Here is a 15,821-nt window from a genome sequence, read left to right as displayed (position 1 = left end):
TAAAGGGAATAATAATTAAGCCTTTTCTTGGTTGTCAGGACAAAGTGGCTGCCATTTTGATCTGTTCATGCTGTGATGTTTCTCTTTCTGGGGATGAATTTTCATTTCAGTCTCTTTTTGGTTGTTGACCTTCTTAGAGGCAGAGGAATTTTAGACACCATTCTTTCTCAGTTACTAGTAAATTCAAGTTTATTGCTGTTTTGCAAAAGAAAACGAAAAAGAAATCTCTTGTCGCTGGTCTGACAACAAATGAAGTCTGAGCTTGAACAGCACATGTTTGATCCCCTCTGAAATTAGTTACAATCGCCCTTGGTTTGGACTCCAGTGGAAGGGGGGGGGGGTGCAGGATGGCAAAATGAGAGGTTTATTTAGCGTCTGGGAGAAGCTTATAAAAGAGCTTACGTCCTCATTCCTGCTAACATCTTAACAGCTGTGCAGTTTCTTACAAAATATCTTTTATCGTTTCAAGAAATGCTGTTAACCTGGCAGTTTTAAAACTGAATGAACAAGGCCTGTTGGACAAATTGAAAAACAAATGGTGGTACGACAAAGGAGAGTGTGGCAGCGGGGGCGGTGACTCCAAGGTCAGCCTCAATGTCACCACAAGCGGGTAAACAGTATGTACAGTAACAGGTGCATCTGCTGGGAGACGGGGTTTGGGTCTCTGGACACGGCCAGAAATGGCGAGTCAAGTCCCTTTGAAACCTAAGTATGCAATTACTGTCAAAGCAAAAATATTTGCAACTGGGACCAATTTGGGTCCCAGTTACGCTCAGCAGCCTAACCGAAATAGTCACCACACGGCTCTGGCTTCAAAGAGGTTATGGAGCAGACGCTGTAGTCCTGTGCACCTCATCTTACAAAGCAGGGAGGGATCAAGTCTTGAAAAGGGCAATTTAGTGAAGGGAGCGGGGCGAACACAGAGGGTAAGCCTGTGTGCTTCCTTCGCCACTGAAAGACTAGACCTTCTACAAAGCGTGTGTAAGTAATAGCAATAGCTTGACTCCATAGAATACTTTCCAGGAGGTCATTGCTCCACCCAGAACCCTCATGTTTCCATTAAATATCAAGGTACATAAAAAGTCAAGGATAGGCATGTGAACTAGACATTTTTGGCCTCCCGTAAGTAGATGAAATTATGAAATGATCAGGCTACAAAAACAAGTCCCGCTCAGTTCTGTCTTCACTACCTCCGTGGCATATTTCCAGCTTTCTTTCCTAAGCGGTGTCTAAAGAGAAAAAAGGTATGCCAGCAGCAGAAATTATCAACTCGTGTGCCAGAACCTTTCACTATGTATTGACTTAAAGAAACCAATCCAGAGGTGGGAATATTCTGACTGAATTTTCTCTTCTTACATACTTTCAATTGGCACGTAAGAGTCTCGAAAACTTTAAAGTACGCACTCTTGTCTTTCTTTTAAAATCTAGAGAATTGCCCAAAACGGGAAGTCTTGCTTGTCTTGTTTCTTGACTAGGGTATCAATGCCCTCGATTGGCCACCCAACCCCTAGAACAATGCTCTGTTTTCAGAGAGTGCCTGGTGGGATGGCTAGTGACCTCATTCTCTGCCAATGCCGCTAACTTCCCCCTCTTTCTGGATCAGAAAAGACTTTCGAATCTAGCTCCTTGGTCTCTGCCCATCTAATCCCCAGCCCTGTAGCAGGAAGAGGGAGATTAAACTTTGTCAAGTGACTATTCTAGCCACAGAGAGGCATCTGGACCCAGCCTTGATCACCCATTTCCTGGTCCAGGGAAAGAATCCTTCCGGAGAGAAAGAGCAGAAAGGTAGGAGAATCCTGGGGGCATCTCTGGGATGGTTACCCGGCAAGATTCCTCCATGCCATATGTTTACTCTTTTTATATTTTGAGGCCCCAACTTGATAGCTTCCATAAAAACCTAAGTAAATAAATACATATATGCAGAGGAAATTATTTCAAGTTGCACAAAGAACTATCTTTCCTTGCAAATTAGAAGTGTAAGAAAATGTAATCTGATAGCACCAAAAATGAAAAGCAAAGATACTCTAGTCCATCAGAAAAATTTTGCTCCCAAAGGTTTAGTTTTTTGTTTTTTTTTTTTTCACTCTCCAATAGAAGTATCACACTGCTTCACAAGTACAACTTTCTACAAAAATGAATAACAAAGTCCTATTTTAGTGTCCATGAAAAAGTCTTTCCAGAGAAAAGTAAGCAGAACAGAAACGCGTGCATAATGGGAAAATCCATTTAGTAAAAGTTACGTCCGTTTATTGAAATAAGAGTTTGGAGAGCTCAGTTGGATTTTTATGTTTGTATACCACAGATTGTTTGGTATACAGTGGACATTAAATAAATGTTTGTTGTCCAAAAATACATATAAATCTAACCTTTTAGTTTCCAAAATCACACTGCTGTTCCCACAGGTAGGCAACACATTACTTTCACCACACAGGGACTGCAAAGTGATATTCTAAAACGTCACTTCAAATCTTACCAAAGTGTTGTAAAAATTAACATAAAACGTTCCCCCCAAATGCTGTCGCAGTTTGTTTTGTTTTCCCTCAGGAATTTTGTTCTCATCCTAAAAAACATTCCCAGCAGGCTGTATGCTGATACAACGTTTATCACCCAGCGAGTAGGGGGTTACAGTCTCAATAACGCCCTACTCTGACCTTGAAATGTAACGTGATTTTTTAAATGCCCCTGACCAAACTTAGGCCAGAGCAAGTGACCAGGAGACAGCTGCCTTTTCGTTTTTGTTTCGTACCTTCTGCCAGCGACCGGTTTCCTTCTCAAAGTGACCTCGTTCCTCCCGTGTAGCCCGATCTTCCTCAGAGGAGGCAGAGTAAGGAGGAGTGCCCAGGTGGGGAGTCAAGCTGGTTCCGAAGCCTGGGCTGCATGGGCTGCATGCCGAGCCAAAGCAGAAGCGACAAGTAAGTGAGGCCCCTGAGTGCAGGAGGGAATGTGCCCATTCAGAGGGCTCAGCACGGGTAGGCTGAATCCACGCTTCTCAGATTTTCAAATACAGGCTCTTGATAGGAGAAAACCCGGTTTTCTAGTAGTGGTTCACCTGAAGGCGGAAAACCTTAGACCACCCCCCTTGGAGGGGGGGACCACCCCACTTGGAGGAGACAAGTGACCCACCTGTCATTTGCAGGATTATAACCACGGAGGACATCTCCAGCCTTCCATTAAGGAGCAAATTATTAACCTTCTGCTTTCACTGGGCCATGTGCCAGTAACTCTGGGGAAGAGAGAGAATTAGCACTGTCTTTTGTCTCAAGGAACTTAGCATTTAATATTACCCACACCCGGGACCATTTAGAGTCTCTGTGGCACCTTGTACTCACACCCCATGGCTGCAAAATAATTAGCCTCCCCACTCACCTGATGGCCCTTCCCAGAGCATGAAGTCCTGATCCCGCAGCCTCAACCCAGAGACTTCACGTGGAAAGGTAAAAATTTAAGAAAAGAAATAAGAAAAAAACAGTCCTGCATCTTAAAAAAAAAAAAAAAAAGTTAAAGTAGAAAGGCACGATTTGGGGGATGCTAATGCATTTGTTGGAAAATTTACTGATTATTGCGGTGGGGTCTGTTTTTAATGATTATAAGAAATTCATCCTTATTCTTGTGAATAAAATAACAGAAGTTTGCTAATTAACAATGAACCAATTTAAAAATAACATTGCAGTGTCTAAAACTCATTTTCCTCTTCAGTTAATCTGATATGGTTCAGTCTGAGCACAAACCATACCTAGAATTTGAATCCAATTTTAAGGTGAGTTATTTAACCCTGGTTCTAGTTGAAAATGTTGGCAACGCCTGTCATCATTCATGATCTATAAAGTTATTGATTTTTTCTGTTTGTTTTATGCCTTGATCTCTCCTCTGTGTATATAAAAATAGGCAAGTCGTGGATGTGGATATTCCTCTAAAAATCATCTTGTAAATGTGATTACCAAGTGATGTCTTTCTTAGTAATTGTGTTAGATCACACGGTACCCATTTTTAATGTGGCGCTTTGAACGCTGTAGCCCATTCCTGACTTTAAAGTTTGTCATAAGTGGTGTTACCCCCTTCACCATAACCATAGAGGCCAATGCCAACAATAAAGGGATTATTACTAAAAATATAAATTCATAAGCAGAAAAAGTTGTGGCAGACAAAAACCAGGGATCCCCCAATAATGAATGTCTTGGTCAGTGTCCAAAATTCCACCAGCTGACCTTTAAGTTTGGCTCATAATAAATTTCTCAACTTCACAGTTCCAACCTACTCATACTCTCTAAAACCAGGCTCCGGGAGTGAATGCACAAGGAATAAAATGGCAAGAGGGAAAGTTAAGGGGGAATGGGAAAGCAGGACCTCCAGGTCGTCCCTTCTCAAAGACCCTGGAAGGAAACTCTGCTTTTGTGTTCCTGCCCTTTTCAGCATGAAGTCCTCCTCTTCCCAGTGAACCCCATTCTCAAAGTGCAGCATAGGCTCCTACATGCACCTGTGCAGGTGTGAAAACGGCTTTGGTGAGCAGCCTGGGACCTCAAAACTCTTACAGTATCAGTTAAACAAAAAAGCTTGCTCTCGATTCAAAATAAATATAGCAACTTTACAGAGCACCCGCTCTGAGTCAGACACCCTGGTAAATATGGTCTTACAAAGACCCATGAGCTGTGGCTTCTGGAGTTCACAGCTCATCAGGCAACCTGACGTGGGTTTTGTAATCATCATAAACGGGGGTGGGAGTGTATAGGTGGTAAAACCTAGATTGGGGCCAAATTAACCAAGCACCCCAGTTTACCAGAATCTTCATCCGGCCCCACCCCCAAACTCAGCCTTTAGCACAAAGTGTTAAATCACACCCATAATAGGTTTTAATCCAAAACACAATATAATTTTCTAGGAACATGGCAAATGCATTTTACTTCTTCAATGGAACAGTGAACCTTGTAAAACGTTACAAGATTGATATGAAAATGAAATCCGATTCAGAAAACAGGTAAAAAGAAAAACATTAATTTAGAAACTTCTTCCAGAACTTTAAAAAAAAAATAGAGTTTTGGCTTACCTGTTAATCAGAAAACTCAATTAACCAGAAACTCCATTTCCTGAGTGTTGTGTTGTTAGTGTTTTTAACTGCACAAGCTATGAAGTCACCTGGTTTGGCCACTTCCTAGCTGTGGGACTAGATGATTTAATCTCTCTGTGCCTTGGTTTCCTCATTCGTAAGATACAGGTTATCAGAGTATCCAAACATGTAAAATGCTTCTGACAGTTCCTGGTACGTCGTGAGGGTTCCATCAGCATCAGCAAGCATCATCACCATCATTATCAGTGCATTGCCTCCTTGTGCAGATAAGTTTATGGAATTAGTCCCCTGGTAATCAAATAAACGCAGGCCGTGCCTCTCCAAATGCACTCAGTATTTCCTAGAAGAAGTGAGGTGTTAGGAGACAGAGCCAGAGAAAACGATCGTGGCAGCCTTAGGAATGTCAAGAGAAACTGAATGAGTCTGTCTCTGAATGTGTGTAAAAGCAAAGAGAAACAGAAAGCAACCAAGCACAGAAACGATAACAACGGGAGAGGCAGGGAGTTACCGCTGGCCATCCGTCCCCTTCATTTGATACACACAGAGGTGTTAACATGGCGGCGACACCTGGGGCAACTCTTAGATTCCTTGGAACACTGATCCTGAGTGATGCCTGGCCTTTCTCCCTTGAGACTCCTTACGTAACAGTTAATACAAAAGGAGTGGTATTTTATAGGACAAGAGTTTGTTCATAAAAATCTTGGTTACCCCTCACCTGTCATGTGTTTGTTGGTAATACCCTGTTCATAGAGTACATCCTGAAGTCCATTCCCTTTGTATTTGCAGCACATCAAGGCGATAGATTCAAGGTAGAGGAACACGGCTCCTGGCGATACTATTTAGATTCAATACTGCAGTTAGAAGGAAGGTACCGGCACAGGCTCACACGTCAGTGATGTAGGCATCTGCCCTCTACACGGGGCAGCCAGCCCTTGGTCAGTGACACCGGCATCCTTGTCCTCTCCCAGTAGGTCCCGATGAGCGTGGTTCAAGTCCGGGCCAGGATGCACACAGCACAGGTGTCCTGGGCGTCAAGTCAGATCCCACAGACTGAATCACGGGGTCGTGAGGCCTGAGGCCAGGGCAGTGTAGCTCCTGTTCACGTCCCTCTGCAGCCACTGCCACTAATTTTGAAAGGGGTTTGGGGGGTAAGGGGCGGGGAGGGGCCGCTGGATTTCGAACGACTCCCACCCTTGCCTGGGGAAGGTCGTCAACGCCAAAGCGAGCCAGGCCAATAGTTTTGGGTTCACAGTAATTGCATACGTGTTATTTACAGATCCTCCCTTAGCAGTATGCGCCTGTTACCTGAAGCGATGGAGCAGGGCCCCAGTTTTCTGTCCGGGGCTGGAGCCGGGCCTCCGGCGCGCACAGCACCCACTGTGGCCTCCGCTCCGTCACTTTGCCGTGCGGTTCTGATGTAGTTTGACTTGAATAACATAAAATAACATGTATGATGTTATTTATGTTATTTTCCACGTGAAGAACTCCTGTAAACCTTGCCGTTTTGAAACTCAGTGAGGCAGGCGTCTTAGACAAGCTGAAAAACAGATGGTGGTACGATAAAGGTGAATGTGGAGCCAAGGACTCGGGAAGCAAGGTCAGTCCTGCAGCTCGGGCCTCCCGTCGGGTCCCCACGGCACTAAACGGGAGCGCTTGGCAACCCTACACGCGGACACGGCAGCTCCAGGCGCCTGTGCCCACCCTGCGGGGCGCAGAGGCCGTTGAGGCGCATCCCGGCCCCGGGGCGGCCTCCCCAGAGGCCCAGGCCCTGCTCCCCACCGGGAATGCCGCCCGGAAAACTCCGATTGGCAGCAAAACCATGCAAAACGCCGAGATGCCTTCTGTGGCTCTCAGATTCCACAACCACGCGCGAAAGTAGTGTTTCCGCTGCGGTTCCTGTTTGTTTTCAGAGGCAAACACCACGAAACCGGTGAATGATTTCGGGAACCCAGGGGTTCTCAAAGCAGGAAATGGGAAATTGCTCGGCAATCATCCTGAGAAAGATTGTAAACACTAAACATTATGATGCTGAAGGCCAGCCTTTGGTCGCTGTGTTGCCAAGCATTCCACTTTAGTTTGAAGAGGCCCTCTTACAGTTTTGTGCTGACCGATGAGCGATGAACTGTCCGACCGGGAGTCTATCCAAATGATTTTAATAAGTCAGTGATACTTGTGAATAATATCAAGCTACGATCTCTTACTCACGAATTCTTTTTCGGTGCAAGTGCAGGAGATCTGTAGACCTGATTCAGCGGAGTAGGAACGAAAATAGTGTTACATTCTAAAGGAAATGTTTCTTTCTAAAGGGAACACTGTAATAATTTACCAGAGAATCTCATTACCTGCACAAATTAATAGACCGTAATACCGGTGCCCGAAAGCCATGATTGGAGATTCTTGAAATCTTTTCTTATTTTTTTCTTTATCTTCTTTTACAAAGAAAAAAAATGTATTAGTTATTCTAAAACATTAAACAAGTAAACGGCTTAAAGAGGAGAGCCTCCATTCATGTCAGAGACAAAGTATCTATGTTCACTGATACTTTTCCAGGGCTTATCCCTGTGTTTTCACCACTTGTTTTCCTGCCTCTGAACCAGAGTGGAAGGAGGCAAGCTTGGCCAAATAATGAAGTCCTTCTCTCAAATCCTCATGCAAAGTCAGAGAAGCATAAATACTTAATGAGCAATTATTTTTAACATGAAGTTACTCTAAATTTGTGGCCCAATCAGCTGCTATCACGGCTAGGTGGACCATGTACCTAGTACATCTTTTGACTTAAATACTCCCCTAAGAAAACTATTTAAGTGTCTGAATCACATCTCGCACAAAACCTACACCGTGCATGCAGTCTGCCCAAAATACTTCCTCCAATGACCTGACATAATGGACATTTTTACAATTCATGAAAAAATTCTGAATTCTTGTTACGATTTTAGTATCTTCCAATCATATGCTTGACTGTCTCCAAATGGCTTATGAGATAGTATGTACACAAAAGCTCTGGAGAAAAAGATGTTTAAAGTATTAACTGATTAATAATAGAATCTTATTTTTCAGTCAATAAGAATAGTTACCAGTTTGTCCATAGAAAAATAATTTATGTCTCACGTAGCCATGCTGATTCATGTATTTTCTAAGGTTTTTTTGTAAAAAGCTACCTAAGTGTGATGCATATATAATTATTCCTAAAGAGTATATGATATTTAAGATTTCCCACGCACCTGTGACTGAAGGAACAAATAGTGCGGACCCAGAACATTACGACCGTATATTTGGTAGAGCAACAATGAAGAAAATGTGAAAATGGTAGCTTAAAATACCGTAGTTCCTCAAGTAGGAAACCTGGAGTGAAATTTATTCACGGGAAATTTCAAACGTTCAAAGTATACGTAATGGCAGGAAAACCAGAAGAATCCCCTTCCCATGTAATTGGGTCATAAACATGCCATTTTCAAACTTAACAATAAGCCCACTCTGCCGCGCTGAGTAAATACATAAACGCTTTTCTCCGGCTGAGTGGGGTGGTTTTCTCCTGCATATTTAGCAATGGTAACACGTCACAAATGTTACCGAATGTAATTACATGCAATTGTATTGGCAGTCGCCATCATTTCACTTCTGAGAGCTGTAAGCTTTATGCTTGCATCCATACACCTGCATCAGTGATCTATACACGTCGATACTTTCAGGTTCAGTTAGGCACTGGCTTTGATTAGCTGTTTGGATGTCATGTGCTGTTTTGCCTTCCGGGTGTGACCTTTGCAGGGTTAACTGAAATGTCTTTATCCGCCCCTCCCCCCAGGACAAGACGAGCGCCTTGAGCCTGAGCAACGTCGCAGGCGTTTTCTACATTCTGGTCGGCGGCTTGGGCTTGGCGATGCTGGTGGCTTTGATAGAGTTCTGTTACAAGTCCAGGGCAGAAGCGAAGAGAATGAAGGTGGCCAACAGTGCACAGACTTTTAACCCAACCTCCTCGCACCATACCCAGAATTTAGCAACCTATAGAGAAGGTTACAACGTATATGGAACCGAAAGTATTAAAATTTAGGGGTAGGACTTAGGGCTGACGACAGTGAGTGGGCGATGCATCCTGTAAACGCAGTGTCGTGACCTGTCTGTCCAGTGGTGATATTGCTTGCTTCCGATTAGAGCTTTATATTTTTGAAAACTTCAGTGCAAAGTGGTTCGGTTTTCTTTGGCTGCGGGTGCACCGTTCGAAACTTTATGTTGCCAATAGATATCTGCATTGAAAGGGTCAGAAAGACAAAAAACAAACCTCCAGGATTGCTCTGGAAAATGACCGAAACAGGATTTTCTCCCCCAAATTCGGGAGAAAATGGAAATTAGTTCTGGGTTTCCTGTGGAACAATCCAATTTTGGGAGAATTGCTAACAAAATAAGCATAAAAACGTCTCAGATGATCGAAGCTTAGACAGCTGCCTATTTTTCCATGATTATATGTTGTTGGTTTCTTTTAGAAGCCACTCCAAACACAGAGTAAGTGCCCAAAAATCTTAGCTCCTATTCTGACTTGCTTTGCATCAACCATATTCTGTATTTTTCAAGAGTGCAACTCTGCTGTTTGTTCATCTGACAGTACCTTGAGCCAGACCTTTAGGTAGGAGGGATCGTCAGGATACTGACTACAATTCATATTTATGAGGCAAAATTCAGCTCTTAGGTCCACAGTATCACTAAGGTGGATATACAGCTTAGGCAAGACAGCAGCGTCTCCATCAAAGATGCCAACGATGTACGTGTTCTTTGCGAGGAGACAGAAAAGAGAAAAATTGCAGTAAATTATGGCCTCTTTTTCCTCCCGCTTTAGTTGCTTTCAAGTAAGCCAGATCAGCCCTACTTACTCACATCCCCTGATTGTGCCACAATAAAAAATTGTAAATAGTCAATGAAATGGAGGAGACGGCAATACTCTTTTTAAGAATCTAAGTGTCCACTACATTCTTTCTCTAAGGAGAGACGGTGGTTTTTTTTGTGTGTGTTTTTTTTTAAAGATCTGCCAGCATTTACTACTCTTCCTAAAATCAGGTCTGTAAGACCCATTTTCTAAAATTATAGATAATAGTCGACTGAATCGGCTGCTCACTCTGTGTCCAATGACAGTTGAGCCTGTGAACCCACAAGAGGAATTCATGTTTGATGCACCGAGACTCAGACACCCAATATAATTTTCAGAAGATGTACATCTGAGGTGCTGACAGATAAATATGCTTAATTTTGATATTTATTCATATAAAAGCTATTGAAACACTTTGTGAGTGTATCAAAACAAAGAACAAAGCCATTCTCTTTTACCCAAGATGTGTTTTTATCCAGAATCCACAAATCGATGGATGACTGAGTTTTAACTACACATAGGTAAGCCCCAAATGGTTCTTTCCCAATTGGAATGGAAAAGAATTAAGAACAAACCCTCAGTTCACTCAGATCAGAATGTTTTGAGTTTGCCTTCTGATCGCAAAACAACAAACGATGATAATGTCAAGGTCTCTTGGCCATTATAGAAATGCTTATACCTTAATTATGCAAATGAGGAGAGATTTTCCCAAACTGAGAGAAACAATCCCTGACAACTTTTCAGAGTCAGTTATTTGGATTTAATTCTGGAATGAATTTTATGTCTTACAATTAAGGGGTTTTTTTATTTGTTTGTTTTGGTTTGTTTCCGTGTTTTATTACCAGTTCATTACAACTGACTTCTCTTTAGCATAGCAAAAACATTCCAACCATCAGCAAGGTCCAAGGCTAGGGTTGCAAAGAAAAGAAAAAGAACCTTAGAAAATGCTAGAAAGAAACACGGATGCCAGTTCATTACAAAATCTGGGAAGTTGCTAAAGAGATAAAAATTCCCAGGTGACGTGCATACAATTTACATGTAGTAATGTTTTTGGAGTCGGAACCTGGCATTACAACTTATCAAATGATTCGCCTCCATTGCCTCATGCCTGAAATAGTACATTTCAAATAAAAGTAAAGCATTCGTATCCATGATTTTTAAAAAGACCTAATGGCACCCAGGGTAAATGAAATGATGTGCACCGAGAAGATTGAAGAGCTTTTATTGTACTTTTTTCCTTTCAAAAACTCTATTTCCCACAATTGTGCAAATTTTTTGATAATTTAAATAATGTCCTAGAATCTCAAAAACAAAACCTGAAACTTTCCGTATGTAGAATATTTACTCTAAAAGTGATTACCCCTCACAGGAACACATACAATTAAGGTCATAGCCTTGAGGCTCAGCAATCTAAAACGGCCCAGACCACGTATAAATTCATAAGAAAGTTTTCCAATTTGAGCAGCCTCGATAGGTTCACAGCAAGCTGAATAGAAATGACATTTTATTCTTAAGGAGACTTAAGTATAAGAAATAATAATGCTAATAGTCTTAGGAGACTTAAGTATAAGAAATAATAATGCTAAAAACTAAGAATGCTAAGGGGCACCTGGGTGGCCCAGTTGATGAAGCATCCAACTTTGGCTCACGTCATGATCTCACAGTTCATGAGCTGGAGCCCCACGTCAGGCTCTGCTGACCGCTCAGAGCCTGGAGCCTGCTTCAGATTCTGTGTCTCCCTCTCTCTCTCTGCTCCTCCCCACCTCTCAAAAATAAATATTAAAATTTTTTAAAAAGAAAAACTAAGAATGCTAAGATTTAAAGACAAAATAAGGAGGTCTCAAAGACATTATTCCACTCAGTTGCACTAATCTATAGAGAAGTAATCTATAGATGATTACTTGAATCTGCACATAGAGTCTTTCCCGTTTGTATATGTTCCTTTCTTCACAAAGACAATCAAGAAAAGAAAGGAAGCCAAAATAGATTTTACAGCAAATGCCTTCTGGGAAAAAAAAAAAACAAACAAACAAAAACCTTCTAAATATCACAATGCTTTTATTAACTGTATTTCCTCTTCAAAAAACAGGAAAACAAAACTAAACCAGTAGACTTTTAAAAACAATTTTCTATTTTACTTCATGTTAAATGTCGAAAGGGAATCTGCGGAAACAAATTCAAACTCTGGTCCTGGTTTATTTTAATTTAGTGATGAGCGGTTTCTGTAGAGATTGTATCCTAACCTCTGATTTTGAAGATGCATATTAATTGTTGAGACTGTCTTCTAAAGAACTATGATAATGACCTTGGTTTTCATCAATAAGCCATTAACTAACAGTTTGACTTTATCAGGGCATCTGATCCCTAAACCTTTACATTACACCATTTTCTACTCCCATTATTAATCCTACTATTTGATATACAATTATTCTAATATTTAAGTTCCAGGACAGAATAAATATAAAGATAGAATTCCTGAAGACTTAGGTAAACTTAAATTCACAACAGGGAATTAAGATATATTATAAGTTACGAGAAATAAATAATGAGCCATAACAAACTTAGGGAACATCTCATTTTCCCTTATTTTCCTCTGGACTTAACATTAAAATTCAGCCACTAGACAAAAATTCAAAGACAACGAATGAGCAGTCACTAGATGTACACAACACTGCCTGTTTCTCCTCTGCATAATATTGTCACCTGCTACTGACTTAATGTGACAGAGAACAGGAATTTCATGAGGATTTCAGAAGCCTGACCCCATAACCTCAAGCTGCAAGGTTCCGCAGCCAGGCCAGCTCCTGAGGAATCTAAACACGCCCCCTTTCCGTGCACCCTCCTTGAAGCACTCAGAGCTTCCTAAAATATGAATTAGCTCAGAAGACACAGAGGAGGACCTTGAAGTCACTAACCGAGCTGTTCTGGGTCATGTGTACCCCACGATTGAAGTGTCTGTGAATCTGTGTTCCCAAGACAGGAAGACGTGTCAAGAATAGTCTATAGATAGATACAGTGTGCCTAGGCAGCTCATCAAAGTGTAGAGGATAACGCCTGCACCGTAAAGACATTTTCTGACAAGAATCAAGAGTCTCAATTACCAATGAACAAGCGTAGGGAAGGCTGTGAGCTGGACCAGAAGTCCTGGGCTCTAGAGGGCCAGGAGGCAACAGCCGTGTCTTGCCCAGATGTGCCAAACAAAATTTCAAAATTAGTTCCGAAACAGGTAGGACCACAAACTGGAGACCGATTTATTCTTGGGGGTAGCTGACCGTTCCTTCCCTGGCATGCATAGTGTTCATATGACCAAAGAGAATCTTGGAAAAAATGCAGATGTCTAATTATCGATATCTTGGTGTTTGTTGTGTCTCGCATTGCCGAAGGAACAGAAGCATTGTAACACTGCGCACTCTCTCTCTTTCCTTTCCATGCACCCAGCTGACCTTTTCTGAAGCCATAAGAAACAAAGCCAGATTATCCATCACTGGGAGCGTGGGTGAGAACGGCCGCGTTTTGACGCCCGACTGCCCCAAGGCGGTACACACGGGAACTACGATTAGACAGAGTTCGGGACTGGCTGTCATTGCATCGGACCTACCATGAAAACCAAAAACATAATTGAGTGCCTTAATCAAACTGTGCTGGTGACGGACGGGAGCGCAGCCCGCGCACTGAGCAGGGGCCGCGGACCAGGCCTCCGGGCCAGAGCGGGCGGCGCGTCCCGATGCTCCCGCCGGTCCAGCAGCAACGCGTGCATGAGCTCAGCTCGGAAACCCAAACTCAGATTTTATATCAGGAAAACTCACAATTTAGGTTTTCTCGGGGAGTGGGGTGGGGGGGGAGGGGGAGCTGGGATGGGCGTATTAACAGCAACGAATTTCACTGGAGTGGACTTAAAAACTAATCAGACTTGCGAGCTAGCGCATTAAACTGTGAAGTCCTTTCTCAGAAAGGCCTCCGTCTTCACCGCAAGGGGTCAAGTAGTTAGAAAAGTCCATGAACCTGCTAACCTGTCTCCAGAACACCCACGTGTTCCGTTGAAGACTCCAGCTGAGAAAACAAATCACTAAACTGTGATAAGAAAATAATAAACACACATGTAAATCCTGTGAAAATTTAAAGGAAGTATTTACACTCACTTTGGAGAAAACATACTGAAACATGCTTGCTTTTTAACCGACGTAAATTCAGTAGAGGACAACACGATTCTTTTTTCTAACCATCTTAGGGAACAATACATTGCAATAATTGAGATAAATGCCATCACTGTAATCAACTCTAGAGACTTTTTTTTTTACAAAAGTTGATCCCCTCCTCGTTGCCGTAACCTCCCCTCTGTCACCTGCGTCGGTGTCCACAGATCCCATTTGTCTCGGTACCCGGAACACAGACAACACGAAAACAACGTTATGTGAAGTCATCAGTCTGCAGTGTAGAAGCGAGAGAGACTCTGGGTCACTCGTGTTATCAGTATTATTTATAATCTTGTTCTGTGTACAAAATTGTGGTTTTTGTACCCACCAAAAAGAATAAAACAACGGACATTCTTATAATATCCACAGAGCTTAAGGGTTGTTTTCTTCTCATTATAAAAGTTACCTGAGAAATTCTAAGACTGTGTAGGAGGGGATTTGTAGAAGTCAAGTGTGGGCCACATTGGAGCGTGTCCTTAGCCCTTACCGTCTCCAAATAATAAGCTGCCCTCTTTTACAGACGTTTTGCCTTGTGAGCCGGTGACACTGTCCCGGGCAGAGTGTTTGAATCGGGGAGGATTCATTGTCATAAGAGCAACATACCCTGTACTTGTGTGTTGAAATTTTACTTGACTATACACTCTGCTGCATAAAATAATGTGTCTCTTTGGCTTCTCCCCCAATCCCCCATTCGCCTCGTTCCCTTTAAATCACTCGAAGGCACTAAGAATGGTTTGTGGTAGACCAGAAACACGAAGAATTTCTCCTTGTTTTCAACAGGCATTGGTGAAGAAAATTATACCCATGTTTATTTCCAAAACCCACCTTCTGTATGGGTGAAATTAACATGGCTCGAAGGAAGGTTTAGATCATTTGAAATAATTAATAGTGTGGTCCTGATAAACATCACGATGTGTAGAGATCTTGGCAGAAAGCACAAGATAGCTTCGGAAGTGTGGCCTTGAAAGATGAGTTGCGTTTTCACAGGTGGAGGAGGTGTTAAGAGCCTTAGGGTTGAGCAGAGATCCACCGCCGTGCTCCTCAGAACACTGTTGAAGGAGTGTATGCAGCCAGGCAGGCTGGAGCGAGCACAGGGTATGACATCATGGAAGATGACTTAGGAACAGGTGAAGGCTTGAGCACCTGGCTCCCACTCTCAAGATTTCCCTCCCCTGGTCAGTCTCTACAAGCGCAGGTCTGAGGACACACACGCACCGTTCCCTCAGGAAAAATCCCAAGCTCTCCGCAGAGCGAATGAGTCCTTTCGTGACCTGGTCTTCCCTTCTCTCTTCCATGACTTCTCTCCCCCTCCCCAACCTTGCCCACCCTCAAACCTCACAAGCAGCACACAGGACACACAGGACACTGCATTTACTCTTTCTTTGAGCTGTAACTTTTCCCTGTATCTTTACCTGACTAACTTGTCCTCATCCTTCAGTACCAAATCGATTGCACCTGCCCCAGGAAGCGATCCACAACTGTCCACCACCCGCTGCCTATGAGACTGAGTTAGGTGCCCTTTCGGTGTCCTCTCCCCACCACATTACCATACCGCATTGTAACTGCCTGTGTGTGTACTTGTCTGTGTAACTTCTAGACTGTAAGCTCCTTGAGGGCAGGGACTGTGTCTATCTTGTCCACAGTTGTTTCCCCAGCACCCAGCACAGTGCCTGGCATATTGTAGGTGCTTAATAAATATTTGTTGAATGAA

At 42.7% G+C, this 15,821-nt stretch overlaps 1 protein-coding gene across 13 annotated transcripts in view; it reads left to right on the top strand.

Annotated features, from left to right (window-relative positions):
• The window catches only part of GRIA4 (glutamate ionotropic receptor AMPA type subunit 4), a 390,564-nt gene extending 374,743 nt beyond the window's left edge, over window positions 1-15,821 (top strand). For 3 of the 13 annotated variants that reach the window (XM_027051948.2, XM_027051940.2, XM_027051943.2), the window contains 3 exons: window positions 6,545-6,659; window positions 8,865-8,999; window positions 13,356-15,821. In XM_027051948.2, coding sequence (XP_026907749.1) covers window positions 6,545-6,659; window positions 8,865-8,999; window positions 13,356-13,520 — 415 coding nt within the window. In that variant the 3' untranslated portion in view covers window positions 13,521-15,821. Of the gene's footprint in view, window positions 1-469; window positions 585-6,544; window positions 6,716-8,864; window positions 9,113-13,355 lie in introns of those variants that run through there. The other 10 variants (XR_003417752.2, XM_027051942.2, XM_027051945.2 and 7 more) reach the window with 10 other exon arrangements.

Source organism: Acinonyx jubatus, chromosome D1 (genome assembly GCF_027475565.1).
Source record: "Acinonyx jubatus isolate Ajub_Pintada_27869175 chromosome D1, VMU_Ajub_asm_v1.0, whole genome shotgun sequence".
Lineage (NCBI taxonomy): Eukaryota > Metazoa > Chordata > Mammalia > Carnivora > Felidae > Acinonyx > Acinonyx jubatus.
The sequence above is the reverse complement of the archived record's forward strand: the minus strand, read 5'-3'. Positions and strand labels throughout refer to the sequence as shown.